General features: G+C 36.2%; 1 protein-coding gene across 5 annotated transcripts in view; it reads right to left on the bottom strand.

The window, feature by feature from the left end:
- The window catches only part of ARHGAP8 (Rho GTPase activating protein 8), a 76,470-nt gene that overhangs the window by 42,625 nt on the left and 17,007 nt on the right, over positions 1-16,838 (bottom strand). For 4 of the 5 annotated variants that reach the window (XM_042834976.1, XM_042834977.1, XM_042834978.1 and 1 more), the window contains exons 3-6: positions 13,470-13,582; positions 10,118-10,255; positions 7,508-7,564; positions 381-468 (exon numbers count right to left, since the gene is read on the bottom strand). In XM_042834976.1, coding sequence (XP_042690910.1) covers positions 381-468; positions 7,508-7,564; positions 10,118-10,255; positions 13,470-13,582 — 396 coding nt within the window. The remainder of the gene's footprint in view (positions 1-380; positions 469-7,507; positions 7,565-10,117; positions 10,256-13,469; positions 13,583-16,838) is intronic. The other variant, XM_042834975.1, reaches the window with a different exon arrangement.

Here is a 16,838-nt window from a genome sequence, read left to right as displayed (position 1 = left end):
ATTGAGGCAAACTCATTCACGAGAACATATGTACACAGCGCTAAAATACTAGAATTCCTCTTTCACTGGTCTTCATCATAAATTCTTTGTTTTAAAATATCAGAATTCGTCAATAAAATCAAAACACCGATTTAATTTCAGTACACAGTGAATTACTTTCTCTAGTCAAGATTCCAGGTGAAGAAACCGACAGTTTCATCCACATCTCATTGACTTAATATTAACACTAGTAAGTACATCATTTTTCCATTTCACTCACTGCCTCCTGCTTCTCCCTCTCTGAAAACTCATTCATCTGGAAACAAGCTAAAAGAGGTTCACATATAAATGCGACTCTGTGAATGTAAAGCAGTCCACACAGGAGATTGAGAGAAACTTACTCCAGCAATCTGGTGTGATTGAGCTGGTGGGAGGGGGGCATACGGCAGCAACTGAAGGTAATCACCTTTCTTCCAGAATTGTCATCACCTAGTGAACAAAACAGTTAGTGAATACAACACTCATTTACTCATGCAGTGGGACCTCAGTGATCTGAGGCAGCAGCTTGTATTTTCTGGTATTTGGGGTAATCTTTGTATTTCTCATCTTTACACAAAACACACTGTGAAACTTCACAAGCAAATCACATGCTGCCTACAGAAATAAATTTGGCAACCGTGGCAGCAAAATGATGCAACTGCTGGACAACTGAGGCAAATTAAGCTGAGAAAGACCTATTCAAAGTGTAGCTGATAGTGTGCAGCTCCTGAAAAGGAATGACTAAATCCTCCTGCAGAATTTAACCATGGAAGAAACCATGTCTTTCTGGAGTAGTTGCAGAAACAATGTTTTTAAACTTGTCATCCCTTATTTGCTGCTCCACAACAAAACAATTTAGACATCTGTTCTGTCAAACACTGACGTCAGATTTTTATTTTATCAGCTTAAGCTTTCTTAGATATTTTTCCAAAAGCACCACTGCATTCAGATCTCATTAAAACACAAGACACAGGGCAAACACCTTTGCTTTTCATAACCTGAAGATCACCACGATTCCATCCCTTAATCCCTTCAGCAAAGCACGTACGGGGGCAGTTGAGTTCATTGCACTCATTGGCTCATGACACTTTCACCCACTGCTTGAAAGGACAAAGCTGGTGATGATGCCAGTGCCCACCCAATGCCCAACTTCCACTATCTGGAAACCCACACTCAGAAGATGATCATATTGAGGGTAACTGTACAAAAGACTGTGAGATGTTAAGATCTTAACATATAGGTAACTACTGGAATGAAAAAGCAGAGAAGTAAAAGGGGGAAAGTTAAAGATCTTACATGGTAACTGGACATATGAACCATATGAACATTTCTATGAAAACTGTAGGGTAGAGCAGTTTCAGCTGTTTGAATCAACATCAGTTCTATGAACTCGATAAGCTAAAGCTGATCAAATTGCATCATCTGAATGAGAAAATATTTGCCAGCTTGGAAACATGTATTTTTGATGAAAAGCCTCCAACTATATAAAAATTCTTCCCTTTATTTTGCTTAGGAAAAATTGGCACCTTCACCTGGCAGATTCCACATCAAGAAAAAAAACATTCTTGTGTTTGCTTTATTCAGTTTCTATCCCACATGTATACAGAGGTCGTGATGGTACACTGTTGTTTGGGGCTTTTTTTGTTTGTTTGTTTTAATATGGGAAAAGGGATAGAAGAGACGAGATTAACTTCTAATAACTTCTCACTTACGAATGCTGACTGGGAGACATCTTCTGCATTACCAGTTCCAAGCCTGTGTCATCACCAGGAACTGTACCCATAACCCTTCCTGATTTGTCAGGATCCATCTTGAAAACCAGTTAATTTTTCCAGCTCTTGGTCCTACTGCTCACTGCTATGACAATATGCAACCTTCTTTCTTCAATTTTGGTCTAAAAGTGCTAGCAAGTCTGTACCAGCTTGTTCGTGTGACAATGATGTGATCCAGGTGGAACAGTTCTCCTCCTCCAGTACTGTTTACAACTCTGATGGAATCTCTGGGCAATAATCACTTCTCAGCCTGCATTTTACTGCTTATAAACATGTTAGATCTTCCACCTCTTTTAAAAATCTCCCTTCTCCAATTCCACTGTTTTCTACACTGATCCAGTCTGAGTGCCTGTTTCCTAAGCATGGGTGACAAGGATTAGATAATGAATTGCAGATGAACACCAAAAATAGGACTTACAGGTTTTCTAATAGTATCAACATCATCTTTACTGAAAACTGGGATGAAGTATTCATTTAAATTGTCTACCCCACTCTGATTTCACAGATAATTTATCTCCTTTTTTTTTTCTTTATACAACCAAAGAACCTTTTATTATTTACTTTATCAACCTTTAAAGACTTAACTCAGCTTGACTTTTGGCAGTTATCACTTTAGTCCTGTATTTCTTACTTCCAAAATAAGTAGTTTTCTCTACTGGCTGTTTCTTTTTTTTTCAATTTCTTTCAGGCTTACTACTTATGTTTGCTATCTTTCTTGAACATGCTTTTTCATCCACCATAGTTCGATGCCCCCTTGCCACATTAATAATAAATTCTGATTCCCATGTTAAATAAGGTGCTTGAGCACCACTAAAGGAAGGTTATGCACAACAACATGACTATACATACTCAGGTAAGTGTGTATATTGTTCTTAAACAGGCAATAATTTCATTTCCTGAAGTTATTTAAAGTGTCTTATTTGATGTTCTCAGAGCACTTATTAAGGCATTATAATTTGAAAGGCATTAATATGAACGATGTACTAAAATTAAATTAAAGCATTAATAAAAAATTGTTCTCTAAATCATGACTTGTTTGTGGAAAAACTGCTGTGCTACAGTGCACTGTGGAATATTTTATTTGTTAGACAATCATTTTTATGAGCAAAATAAATCTAATAACGTTTCCAGTTAAATTACTAAATGAGTCACTAATTGTTACTGTTGGTTACATTCCACTGCCTGATTTAAAGGGCAGAATAAAATAACTACCTTTATAAAAGAAGTGTAAACAGATACACTTAGAACACATGTAAAGTGTTCTAGTTCCAATAATCAGAAAACTGGGGTGCAATAGCTTTGCCAAAACTACCAGAAGAGTGGAGAACAGAACCTTGTTCTGCAATTCCATAGAGCTATACGGGCAACAGCCACAATCAGAAATGGTTAATGCGAACCTCAGCTCGACTAAAGGCTAAATAAAGCAGTGCCAGCTTCCCATTAATGATGACAGCTGATAAAAGGAAAGAGGGCGTTCTTTTTACATAGCCATCGATAATTCTTCGAAAAACATAAGAGTTTTTAAATGGCACATGAAGTGCTGATCTGTCAAGTAGGTCTGCCTAGCCCTCTACCAGAAGGGCTGTGACTGAGCACCCTGAAAAATTCCCACTGCTCTAGACCATTTCCTTCACACTTTGAAACACACTGAAGTCCAAAATTTTGAGGAAATAAGTTATGCCCAAACATGTGAAAGTGTAGTTTGAAGGGTGGGAGTATCAATTATCTACACACTTAACAAAGAGCATTACTTGAAGCATGTTGATTTTAAACCAGCATAGAGCAAGTATATAACCCACAAAACCTGTATTACCTTTGGAATTAAATAATTCAGAACTGAAGGATGTCTCTCTTTACAGAAGACAATGCAAAAAAAACCCCAAAACAAAACAAAATACCAAAAAACACAACTTCAGTTTTGTTCCTTGGTGATTTACTTTCAGGTAAAAAATGTAGTTTCATATTAACATATTTTATTCCACATTACTCAATAGCTTCAGATGATAACTTGTTCTATGCTTCCATGTTCCTCTTCTCCTTCTACACTGCTTCTGTGCTCTGGCAGTTCCACAGCATTCCCAAAGACTGGGTTCCTAAACTGCTTGGGCACCTAAACTCCCCAGCCCACTCTCTGTGTTCATGCTCTCATCTTCTTCACACTGGCAAATCCTTTGGCTGAAATCCTTCTCTCGCAAAGAAAAAAAGTCTGAGAGATTTCCTTCACCTATGGGTGGAAGGGCATAGCCTCACTTGGTACTCAGTAGCCACATTCATAGGTAAAGTATGTAAATAGAAAGATGATGACAGCCTCAGCATTATCAGCTGTGCTCACTGCTTAGTCACTTCTGTAATCTCATTTCTGTCAAGCCAACCTCCTTCTCTACACCTCATGAGTAAAGAGGGGTGTGTGGAGTGCAGTGTCCAGAACAGGATTTATGCCCATTAAAATACAAAATGATGGAATATTATTTGTGTGTATTTCTCTAAAGCAGACATGATTCATACATCACTTCTGATATCAAACTTTGCAGTACCAAGGAAAAAAAAGAAGTTATGGTAAGAAACAAAGAAGAGCAAGTGGGAAAATGGATTCTTCTACTTTTTAATTAAGAATTTGGATGGCACAGCACTTACTGCATCTTGCAAATGAAAAGTTTTTTTCTAATGATACAGCTTATTCCAATTTACAAATGAGAGATTTTGAATGCTATAATTTTTGTAAGACTTTTTAAAGCCTTTCTTCTAATGATGCTAAACGTTACTATTTTATAAAAGTCAAATATATTATTTCACTGAAGCTTGTCATTATCACATTTTGTTAGCACAGAATGATCCTATAGTGAACGGAACTTCTGCCTTTGTTTCATTGAGAGATGGGAGTAGGAGCTGGGTCAAAATCCAAGGGACTTGCCACTACAGTGAAAAGACTCACTCCCATATGCTTCTTTCTTAGAATTTAAGTTACTGAAAATAAGTTTAAACTTCATTTGCACTGTGTTAAACTTGTCTCAGCAAGTTTGAAGGTCCCTCCTGTTCTCAGTGACTTGGAGAAATCAGGGGTTACAAAAAAGCAATTACTAACAGTCTGTGTTTTGCACTGGATGAGTAAATATGCCAACAACTAATGCTATGTAGGTCTCTGCCCATCCATAATAGCAAACTTCTTAGTCACAAAGAAGCACACAGCCCTGATAACACAGCTGAGTCTCAACACCAGCAGTAGAAGCTAATATCTTTGCATGTAGATATGAGTCTTCTTTCCTAGCACTGATTACCTTGGCCAATCATATGAAAATACATTACATTACAGTGGATATTTTAAGACTTAAACTTTAAAGTGGCCAATATTTGTGATAATGAGTTGGCTGTTCTTCCACTATAATAGACATTAGATTCCCCAAGTAGGTAACGGGAGTGACACCAACTCTATGTACCAAGAGTCAGCCTGTTTTGATTTCACACCATTTACTTTTTCCTTCATTACTCAGTTCCCTTCCTGTTCACACAGTAATTTAAATACCAACTTTCTGTGAGAGGACTGCACCTGCGCTGCACCTGGTTCTGGAAAGTGCAAAAATTGTAATTAAAATCAAGTATATGTTCACACGATTTCTTAAAAAGAAGGAATTATAAGAAGTGAGTATTTCAGCAATTTCTTACATCAAGACGTTTGTACCTTCCCTTCAGAAAACAAAGATTACTCAGATTCCTTCATGGACTGTCTCTCTTCTCAGTTTTGGCTAAGAGAAATGCTTTGCCACAACACATTTTCTTCAGACCAGCTGAAAGTGAAGAGACAGCTTGCCTGGTGTAATAAAACATTTACATTTCTCTATGCTCTTCATTAAGTATACAACATTTGTTGAAATATGGCTAAGTTAAAGCCATTCCTGAAGTCAACCACTAAGTTCAGGTATGCCTGGCTCAATCTCTGTATTTTCTCAGACTCAACATGAAACCTCCTTCATATTCTTTGATGAAATTAATTACGTTCTTCCTTTGAAAGTGACACTACTGCTTGCAGCCTGACATTCAAAAGCAAGAAATGCCATTAGGATCAATTCATTTCATTTTACATTCTGAAGAAAATAGTTGGAGAAAGAAACAACAGGAAAACTGTCTGCATGTGAAAAATTCAAATTCAATTCCTACCTGAAGGATTTGAACCCGTGTTTCTAAAATGACAAGTCAAACGGTTAGGAAAGCTTCCCAAAGTGCATAGCCAACATTAATGTCTGCTCTTGAGCTGCAAATAACATACAGAGCCCTCAGTTTCCTTCTTGAAAACTGCCTACAGTCCTTCCTGAAAATCTGTAAGTCTTAGGTCTCTCCAGTCAGTTTCCCGTTTCCCACAAGAAGATATAATTTATGAAATAACACCAAAGCTCCTGATTTCAGGAATATCTTTTGGAAATAAGACTGACTTTGTCCATTTTATTTTCTTTCAAGAATAAAAGCTTTAAACCTTCATCTTTATTTTGGCATTATAATTTACACAGATCCCCAGTGGGTCTGCTCCTGGGGTATTGCAGGAAGTAGCAAAGCTGTCACTGAGATGGACTGAAAGTTACAAAGATGTGTGACTTTCAGAAGAAACAGTAGTGAATTACATAATGAGAGTAAGACACAAAAACTACATCATCACTGTTTCTTCCACAGTCTGACTGACATAACATTATTTTAATCATTTTCTAATGCACTGGTCAGAAATCATAAATGAATATGAATGGGAGCTTGAAGAGCACGGACAGAACTTCTCAAATAACCAATCTTTCAAATCCTTGAATATATCTGAAATCTTTAAACATAACAGGGAAAAAAACAATGAAAAGCTAAGGAAAATGTAGAATTAATAAGATGCTTTGCTTCTGTTAAGGAAAGTTTAATCAAACTCGTGGGGATATAACTGACAGTTAATAAAAGCACAAGAGTTAGACTCCTAAATCAACATATATTCAAAATAGGTACTACAAAAAGTTATCAATAATCATATTACAGAAACAACTTAGAAAGATCATATTTGCTTGTATGTCCCTTATTTTTGTTAAAAATAATCACAACTAAACACCAGTTTACTTTCTCTTTAGGCAACAGAAAAACAGGCTGAAATTTCTCCTTCAAAATGGAAATAATAAGAAGCATTGCAGCCTTGTTTCCATTTACGTGTGTTAACCAGTAGCCAGCTGTACATTGCCATTAGTGAGATAAACTAGTAAATGATTAATAAAAAATAATTGAAGTTCACACCTTTTCTAATTTTCTTCTTATTTTTATTTAATTGATTGCATTTCACATTGTATAAGTACAATGCAGAAATCTTCTTTGCATATAGTCAAAGCTATTGTTATGGAAAGCATGTAGAAGTCAATTTATGAGAAGTGAATAGGAATCATAGATTTTTTTTCTTTTAAATAAGTGTTGGAAATTAGATCACAGTAAGAGATGGGTAAATCACTGCAAATATTTTCACCTAAATTCTTTTTTCTTCTTCACTTCAAATAATAATCTCATTGTCTTTCAATCACAGAATCAAACCTGAAGGAGCAGCTTTCAGAATTCCTCTAAAACAAGCATTCAAAGTGCTGAAATTACACTTTGTCTTATTCACAGAGATTATTGAAAGCATTATAAACTAGGTACAAATCATTGTAAAGTGACTCATGTCAAAAGCATTGTTTGACCTTTTCTACGATGGGAAGGAGATCTGAAGAGCTCACCTTTTTCTCTCTTGAATGTAAATCCAGAAAGCATCCAAACCTGATTCCACTCGTTAACTGTGGGGACAAGGAGGTCTCCTTTTGAGGAGGTGAAGTGTATCTTTGGATAGTATTTTACCTTCCCCATGTCATGCATTCATATGTTCCCATCTTGCACTCTACCATCAGAATTATTTCAAATGTGCACACACCGCATTCTGAAGAACAGTTCCTGGCATGTGCTTCACATTTTAATCGCCCTGTAGGTTTGCAAAATCCCATCACATGTTTCTGAAATGGCAGCTGAAGTCATTCTTTTCTATGCTTAGACAAAGGCTGGAGGACCCTTTTTTCCCTACAAAAGGCTACAGTAGTAAGGAGAAAATCAACATAGATAAACTAACACTTCATCCCAGGCTCATCTTGTGAATACTTCAGCAAATTTAGAATACAGCTAATGTTTTGATTGTATTAGAAACAACACTGGTATGGAGTAAGTTCCAAAAAGAATCAGTGGATGCTACCACTACCAGAAAGTCTCTAAAAACCACTGTAGTTTTCATTCCAGACTGCACTGAAGCACATTCCAGTTTTCTAATACAGGAATAAAGAGAGGGAATACACATTAAAGGAAAGCAAATGAGACTGTTTGGGAATGGGCAGGCTGATTATCACTCTGTCCCCACCATGAGTACTCTGTTTCACCAGCAGTAGAAGTCTGGAAAAGATTAAAAATTGCTGTTCCAGTATATTTCACCATCTAAATAGAAAATGAATGAGGTGGTGAATTTTGAGTTCCCCCACTGTTTTAGCTCTTCTGAGACAAATGGTAGTGTAAGTCTAAGACTATCAAAGATACCAGTTTGTATGCCACAGTAATTAGTAAACTTTACTTATTTTCTTTTCAAAATCAGTAGGGTGTGTCTCATTGGTGATTTAGGCTGAGCACAATAAGACTGCCAACTTGTCCTCTTTTCCTCCAGCACAGGAGGAAAGACCCAGGCTTAGGCTCATCAGCTGGCAGCTGCAAAAATCACAGTGATTACTCCAAGCACAATAATCACACAAGGACCCTTTAGAATTAACACTAGCTAAACCAAATGCCAAGTGCTTCTGACTTCCAGGGCAGCTTTGAGTGAATGAACAGCAAGGACAAGAAACAAACATTTACTAAATAATCATGCATTTTAACTAAGGTTGAAGAAGTAAATAAATATATGGCAAATCATGATTCAATCTTGTGTATCATAGCAGGAGAAAAAAGTCTCGAAGAGATCTCTTTTAAAACATTATCATATAGAAATGCCTAATACAGCAGATGGGAGAGGTTCTTAGATGGACAGTTACAGTAACTGGTGCATCAAGTGTGTCTGTTAACACATCTATTTCACACTCTGTCAATTTGATTTCAGTGACTTCATTACTAACTTTCATATTAGTATTTCCTTCATTCCCAAATTTGTGCCTCAGTGAGAAACATCCCACTGGATTAGTAGGTAGCAGCATACTGAGTTGCAAGGATGTGAATCTGTTGTTCCCTTGTTTATGGACTTTAATCTTATGTTGCAGAGTTAGTTTTGATGAAGGTAAAATATAATTATTATCCTGTGTATAGCTAGCTTCAAGAAGAAATACTAGTATGAGTAGAACTCTCCTATAATGAGAAGTAATTTACAATGTTTTTCACAAGCCTATTCAATCAAACCTCTTCTGAGGACTGGTTTTTCTGAAGTTTATATTCACCTGAATGGCATACTGTATATGGATCAAATTCAGGAAGGTAAATACATATAACCAGAGTTCACCATTTTCCAGAAAAATCAAAACCTAGGCTAAAAGTGTGCACGATAGAACACAATTTTAGACTTCATTAGGATGCATGATATTAAATATCGTTGTTTACATCTTACTGTATAACTTAATTGTAGTTGAGTATTGTGGTTAACATTACAATAATAAAAGCATTAATGCCAAAAGCAAATCAAGTTTGCAAGGGCAAAACAACATGCAATATATACTTATACATATACACCTCATATGTATGCCTTTCATTTCATGTGTCTGCATGTTCTACGTTGCCAAAATGCTGTAAATATAAATAAGTGTAAACACAAAATGAACCAATTTGTCAATATATCAAATATGTTATATAACCATAGTTTCTCTCCATATCACAACACAGAGTCAAGCGACAAATGCAGTTAAATTTTTTGTCAGCAGTGTCCTTTTTGCCTTTTATTAGCCCGCATCTCTTCAGCTACATGTCCTTTCCTGAGCAAACTAGAAAAATGATGTGCGTGGCCTCCTAACACTTAAGGTTGTTTAAAAAAAAACAAAACAACTTATCACCAAAACAAAGTACAGCTCTGTTACAGCTACAGTTAGGCCTTCAATTACAGTATATTTTTATGATTATGATTATATTATACTTTAAAACAAGATTAAGTTCAAGCATTTCACTCGTAAGTCATCTCCAGAAAACCAAGGGATCACATTTGACTATTCAGCTGTTTTTTTGGGATGAAGGCTGAAAACATCAGTACAATCACAATGCATCACCTTGAGGAGTACAGTGAAAAACTGTGTTAAGGGGCTTAGCATGTTGAAGTTATGCTTTTTGTCCAAATATACCTGCTAACTGAATGATGCCATGTCTTGCAACATCATAGTAGGGATGATTGATATCTAGCTGAGGATCCTCATGTGGTGGAGGCGTAAATGTTTTATCTTGTCCTGACTGTGTATCTTCTGCTTCATCTTTCTGCAGTTCTAAAGAAGCAAGAAAGAATGCTTAAGTGCTAATGAACAAAGAAAAACTTTTGCTTCTGATTAATTACTGAAGGCTTAAATTTTAGCTCAGACAAAAACACCAGTTGATATATTTTCAAAACAGTTTCTTCCTCCTACCCCATTTTTCTGTGTGGGAAAAAACAACCCTTTAATAACTCAAAACAACCTTCACATCTTCCTTAAAAATAGTATCTGCTGTGGTAGTCATAAAAATCTTGACAACTGCCGGACAGCTGGCATGCTGTGACCTTGCTATTCACAACTGCTAGTGTTGCCTTGTCATTTCTTACACTCTCACAATCTGCTTCCTTTATCCATCTACATCTCCTCTTTTACTTCACGGGTGTCCAAATGGGGAAGTCAAAGTTTCAGTATGCTAATGTGCATTGACAGCTGTTCCATAACACTCTCTGAATGCAGACCTGCATGAGGATACCTTGCACAGAGGTACTGAAGTACCAATAAACCTCCATCTTAGTTCCATCAAAATCTATAATTTCCTTGAAGGCAATGTGAATTCAATGTTCAAAACTTGCAGTAGGTGAGGCAGTCAAATCTCCATCCATTACATACACCAGCTAGAGGCCAAAGTAAGATATAAACAGCAGCTCAAAAACCCAATGAAATCCATAGACATCTTTTCACTTCTGAACTAAATTCTCAAGTTAAATCTATTCCACACTAAAATTAGTAGCTCATTGTTATTCAGCCTTGATTCAGAACTTGGTTTGGTTTGTTTTCCCAAAGCTTTTTCAAATCACTGCTCAGTACAAAAAAGGAAAGAACCAAAGTACCAATCTAAACAAACAGATTCTGGAACAATTGCTGCCCTTAGTGTTGCTGAACTACAAAAGTGGTTTTTTTCTAGAAATTGACTGGAATAAAATTATACTGACAGACTGGCACACAAATGTCTCGATGGCTTAGGAGAGGAAAACATACATGTAAAGAGGAAAACTAACGTTCTGATAGGGTGCAGCACCCCCTGTACATCATCTACCTCTTTTATTATAAAACTTCTAACACTAGGGAATCAAAAAGTTTATCTGTAACACTATTGGTGCCAGTCAAAATTAAGTCCTTCAAGAACTCTTGCATTCTGGTCATCTATATATTTAACATGCCTCGACCAGCACCCAAGATATAGTAGAGCAGAGAGAATATATCAGCTATCTATTTCAACCAGATTTAGTACCAGTAGCTAGGATGAGTAAGAGAAAAAATCTCACTAAATATTTTTGCAATGTTTTTAACTCACGGTTTCCCAGTAGCTTTCCATTCTATAAACAGCTCCACGAAACTTTCATAGTTTCATTTCTATTTCGATTTATACAAATAAATTTGTATATTATATATATATATATTTATATAATATATATAAATAGATATATTTATATGATTTGTACCAAAAATAACTTTCAAAATGAAGAAAAATGCCACTGATGGCTGGGCTTCTCAAGGAAAAGAATAGTCTGCAAAGTGCATTTTTTCTTAAATTTCTTTATGCTTCAATTTACAGTCAAGCTCCTCAGAAAACAAACCAGAAGTCCTATTACGCACTGGAAAAATAATCTGCATTTAATTAATACACCATTAGCCCTTCTCATATACATAAAAGTTAATCTTTAATTAATTAATTTATTTATTTATTAATCTATTATCACCAAAATGTGTGTTTTTCTACCTTTTAGAAGCATATCATATATAAAGAGCTACACTAACTTTAACTGGAGATGTATTCTTTCACCTTAGAGAAGGATTTTTATTTCCTCAAGAGGCAGGAACAATAACACAAATATAACTCCATACCCAAATTTCACATTTTTTAAAAATTATTTTTATATATTTAAAGTCATGCTACAGATCCGAGAAAAAGAGAAGTGCTGTTTTGTTTAGAAAATTTTCATGTCTGAGCATTTATCCACATAAAGTAACAAATAGCAAAAACAGAGAGAGAAGAAAATAGAAAATGTGACTACCTGGGGTTAAAAAGCAAGAAACAAGAACTATTCATTAGAATACATTGAAACTTCACAAGTTTTAATAAAACTGAAATGTACATTTTTATTAAACAGCAGAAACAACAGGTATGCTATCTACAGTTTTTTGTGCAGAGAGCTTGGGGGCAATCCCTTCTGTAAAAATTCACTTTCTACTATGCATAGTAATAGACGTGCTTCCGAAAAGCTACCTGGCTTTGACATGCACCAAATAGCTAGGGAAGCAAACACATGTGCCCATTTCTACTGCAGTTATTCACAGGGACCAGAGTGGACCCAGCAGCAGTCACAAACTACTGAAAAGCTAGTTAACACTAACCTAGTAAAATAATTCTTTATTCTTTTTCTTTTCCTCCTTTCCACATGGGTGAACAAGAGGACAGGAGCTCAAGAGACATTTCCTAATGTACACAAATAAAAAAGAAGAGTCAGTGCTCCAGACTGAGGGAGATCTGAGCTCTATTTTTCTCACTCAGTGCTAGGAGTTTATTGCCCTGCTTCATGAGCCGTAGCAAAGGATCATCTGTTACCATGCACATTGCTGCTGTTGTTCAGCCCTGGCTGGAAGAGACGAGAAAGGACCTGACCGAGAGCTTGCCAAAACTGACTGGAAAATTGCTTGTTGATGAAAGCTGTGGTGGAGACATCAGGGCTAAGTAGAGGATCAGGAGACAGAGGTGGAGCTTAAAAAAAAATTAAAAAAAAAAGAAAAAAAAAATCTTGCTTTGGGATTTAGCCTGGAATCCTCCAACACTCAGGGAAAAAAAAGCCCCACATAACACTGATCTTTCAAAATGATGAGCCTTCTAATGCCACGGCCATATTGCTCATTGCAACTAACATCTTTGGAAATAACATGCAATACAGCAATCTCTATACTCATTCAATACTTGTCTTTTTGGAGTAATGACTCCCATTTGTGCCACAATATGTGAAGATGGTGATATTCCAATAGCTTAGAATTGCACTGGGAACATCTACCAATAATTCATAAAAGCTGCATGTATTAAACTAACCTTCAACTCTAATGGCTTTAATAGGGTACACATGAGTACATTGGCTGTAACTCATACTGGATTGCTTCAAGAAGCATTACAAAACGCTGGTGAAGCCTCTCCCTTACTCAAGATGCTCTATTAAATCACCTGTGACTCTACACAGAAGCCATTTAAAGTATAATAAAAAATATTTACCTATTTCGGCTAACTTCTCATAGTCAATCTCAGACATGATTCCCCTTAGGAAGAAGCCTGTGCAGATCTCCCTTAGCTGATTCTTGTGGGATGAAACCGTCCTCAGGTCAAGCCTACAAAAATAAAGAAAAGAAGCTGTCACCACAGTGTGGCGCATTTTACACACTCCACAGATATAAAAAGAAAAGAAAAAAATAAAAATGACACAAATCCTGCTGCCCAGTTGTTGTTGAGGAATAAAGTTGATTGCGTTTGCGAGCCTTTTTTTTTTTTAGAACACAGAGCATTAGGAAAGTATTTTAAAACAGCAGCTCAAACCACACAGCTACATATAATAAGATTTTCAGCCAACTGGGGAGTGGGGGGTCATTCTACAAAATACATTAACACATTTTCATGACTAACAACAGATTTTAGGGTTTCCTCACTTCTAGGAACAACATGAATCCTTCCATCTTCTTAATTTTATCTCACTGACGAAAAAGATGTATACTCCATTCTCTCACACCCAGTCACTTCTATTGCAGTCATATGGTTTATTACAGGATTGTGCTGTTTACCTCACATTGCACACGCAACAGCTTCATGAAAATTGCAAGTGAGCATTAACATACATAAAACTGAAAGAAAAAAAAATAAAGCCAGCACTTCCTGTACCTAATCACTGCTCTTCATCAAATACTTAAGAGGAGCATTTTGTAAACAGAATACTAAGTAATCCAAAGAGTGCATCAGGATCTAAGAGTACAATTTCGAAGATCTGTTTTCCCAAGCAGCTGCTCAAAGCAGACTCAGATATGAGGTATGAGAGAAATGGAGCTTTTCAAACTCATCAAATTTAATTTCAAAAACCTGTTTAATATTAGTTTGATTCCATCCAAGCACTTAAAAGGAACATAGGTGAATTTATGGCTTGGTTGTTGAGAAAATGCATGCACAAATACATTCTTCTCTGCCAAGTGGTTATGTATTGCATCACTGCTTCAATGAACTGAAACTGGGAAATCACCCTAGGCCAAAAACAGAAAAAAAATATAAGGTCAGTCTGCCTGCCTGCACACTCAATCCTCAGCTTAAGGATGTTTGTTCCAGAGCCAACAGTCTGAAAGCTAGATGCCAACCATTTTCTTCTAACCAGTGAAAGGATACAAAAGTAGTTTTCAAGAAATAAAACAGATGATCACATCAACAAAGCAAGCAATCATCTGCTTAACTATAGGGCTGTTTTTATCTATTTTGCTGAGCAGGGATCAGTCTTTAAAGTGACAACAGTACATAAACTAGATAGAATCTGGCTTTCACTACATACTGCAAAGTCTATCCTTTGATTTTAGGTTTGTAAAGAGGAAAAGGATTTGCATCCTGTATATGACTGCAACTTGCAATTACTACAGTAAAACAAATGCCTGTTAGCAATCACAACCTTTATGAGAGCTTATGATATTTAGAGAAGCTTTTCTATAAATTTTCAATGCATTCCACAGATCTAGTGTAATTACACTAATGCAATAGTAATAGGCAACCATGCATTTCCCTTTTTTCACTGTAGATAAAATATGAATATGGTTCTATCACTTCAAAATTTTAAAACACCAGGCAACTATTTTATAATACAGTTATTATTATTTCTTGTTGAAAATAATTATCCTCATTTACAGGAAATGCTCAAATTAAAAGCACATACACAAGAAAACCCCCCATTAAGTTCAAGAGAATTTTTCTCATTTTCTCACTGAAAAAAGAATTTTCTTGAAAAAATGCAAGCAATTCTGGGCCAGATATCTTTTATTTCATGTTAATTTTACCACATGACGTTCAAAATGACAATTCTGTTGTTAATTTTAAATTGTGTTGCAACTAAATACTTCGCAATTAATGTTCCAGTGATTAATTTGTTTATTGCTTATTGGAGTTGTATTTGGACACTTCTAAAACTAACAATTAGTAACTAGTGTGATACAGTGTGGGTTTTTTTTAGCAAATAATTTGTGACAGGTATTTCAGATAATTTAGTAATCAATGCAGTTTGCTTGTGAGTAACTGGTGTGCCATGAGGGCTGCTCCAAAAGTAATGCCTCCTATTTTATTATGTTGGCCCATGACACCAAAAGCAGATGTTGGTGGTATGGCAGTAGAAGTTGAACCTTCCCAACAAAATTCTACTACATTTTGTTGCCGTGTGACAGATGGCAGCAGAGGAGCAGTCTGACAATGTGGTGTCTGACAAGGAAGTGAATATGAAGCAAAGGTGTGGCATTTAATTTTTCTACATGGAAAAAAATGCACCTATTGACACTCATCAACACTTTCTGAGTGTTTATTGAGACCAAACAGTGCATGTGAGCTGAAGCAGTGAGTGGTGCATTGCAGCGGTGATGACAGTGACACTGGATCATCTGCTGGTGCAGACTTTTACAAGCACAGCACGCAGGCTCTTCTCCACTGCAGGCAAAAATGCATAGCTAATGGTGGTGACTATGTTGAAAAACAGTGTTTTGAAGCTGAGAATGCGCTCTATCAAACAGCACTGTCATGGTTTTTGTACCTGCTGTATTTTCCATGGAAATAAGTAGGAGGCATTACTTCCAGAGTGATCTATGTATCTGATCATGTTTACCTGTGCTGGCAATGATGCATAAGCATATTATCTGACTAAACCAAAATTTGTTTTTGCAGCAAAATACAGTTGCAAAATATGGTCAGGAAAGTTGAACTTTTCCTTGCCCATTTTTTTCCCTATGTTTCAAAGGGATGCATAGTATCAACACAGAGAAGTTTTCAGGAAGCTCCGAATCAAAACTACATTCCACTTGCTATTCCACTCATCTTTATCCTCGAACTCCAGCCAGCCTTCTAGCACTCCGCTGAAGCTGGAACTTGACTACAAGAAGATCTTTGTAACAACACAAAGGTTGTTATGTTTTTCCATTCCTTCTTCACAGACTGCCACTCACACCCAGACAAACTTTCAAAACAAAGAACCGTGAATACATTTTAACCTTTGCAGTCCCTTAATCACAACCAGATACATCCCAAAGTCTTTACAACACAATGGATCTCTGCATTACTTCGGTAGTATCTATGCCAGGCCTTTTCATTCTGTGTAATATTCCACAAATCATAAATAAAGCAGTAAATGATAAAAACTAGGCTGTAAGACTGGCACAAGGATGCTTTCAGATGCCATAAGTACCAAAACTCTCAATGAAGGAAAGAAAAAAAAAGAAAAAATATATATATATATATATATATAATGTTTCTGCTGTTTCTGCTGTGTAGCATGGAATAAAACTTATTTTTTGCTTCATAACAATTACTAATGCTTCAGCTAAGAGTAGAGGCTTTGTCTCCCAGAACCTTCAGAATAAT

The sequence above is a fragment of the Centrocercus urophasianus genome, unplaced genomic scaffold, assembly GCF_019232065.1.
Source record: "Centrocercus urophasianus isolate 14NV4802_14NV808 unplaced genomic scaffold, USGS_Curo_1.0 seq_5, whole genome shotgun sequence".
In the NCBI taxonomy this organism is placed as follows: domain Eukaryota; kingdom Metazoa; phylum Chordata; class Aves; order Galliformes; family Phasianidae; genus Centrocercus; species Centrocercus urophasianus.
Note: the sequence above shows the minus strand (reverse complement) of the source record. Positions and strands in the feature narration are given on the sequence as shown.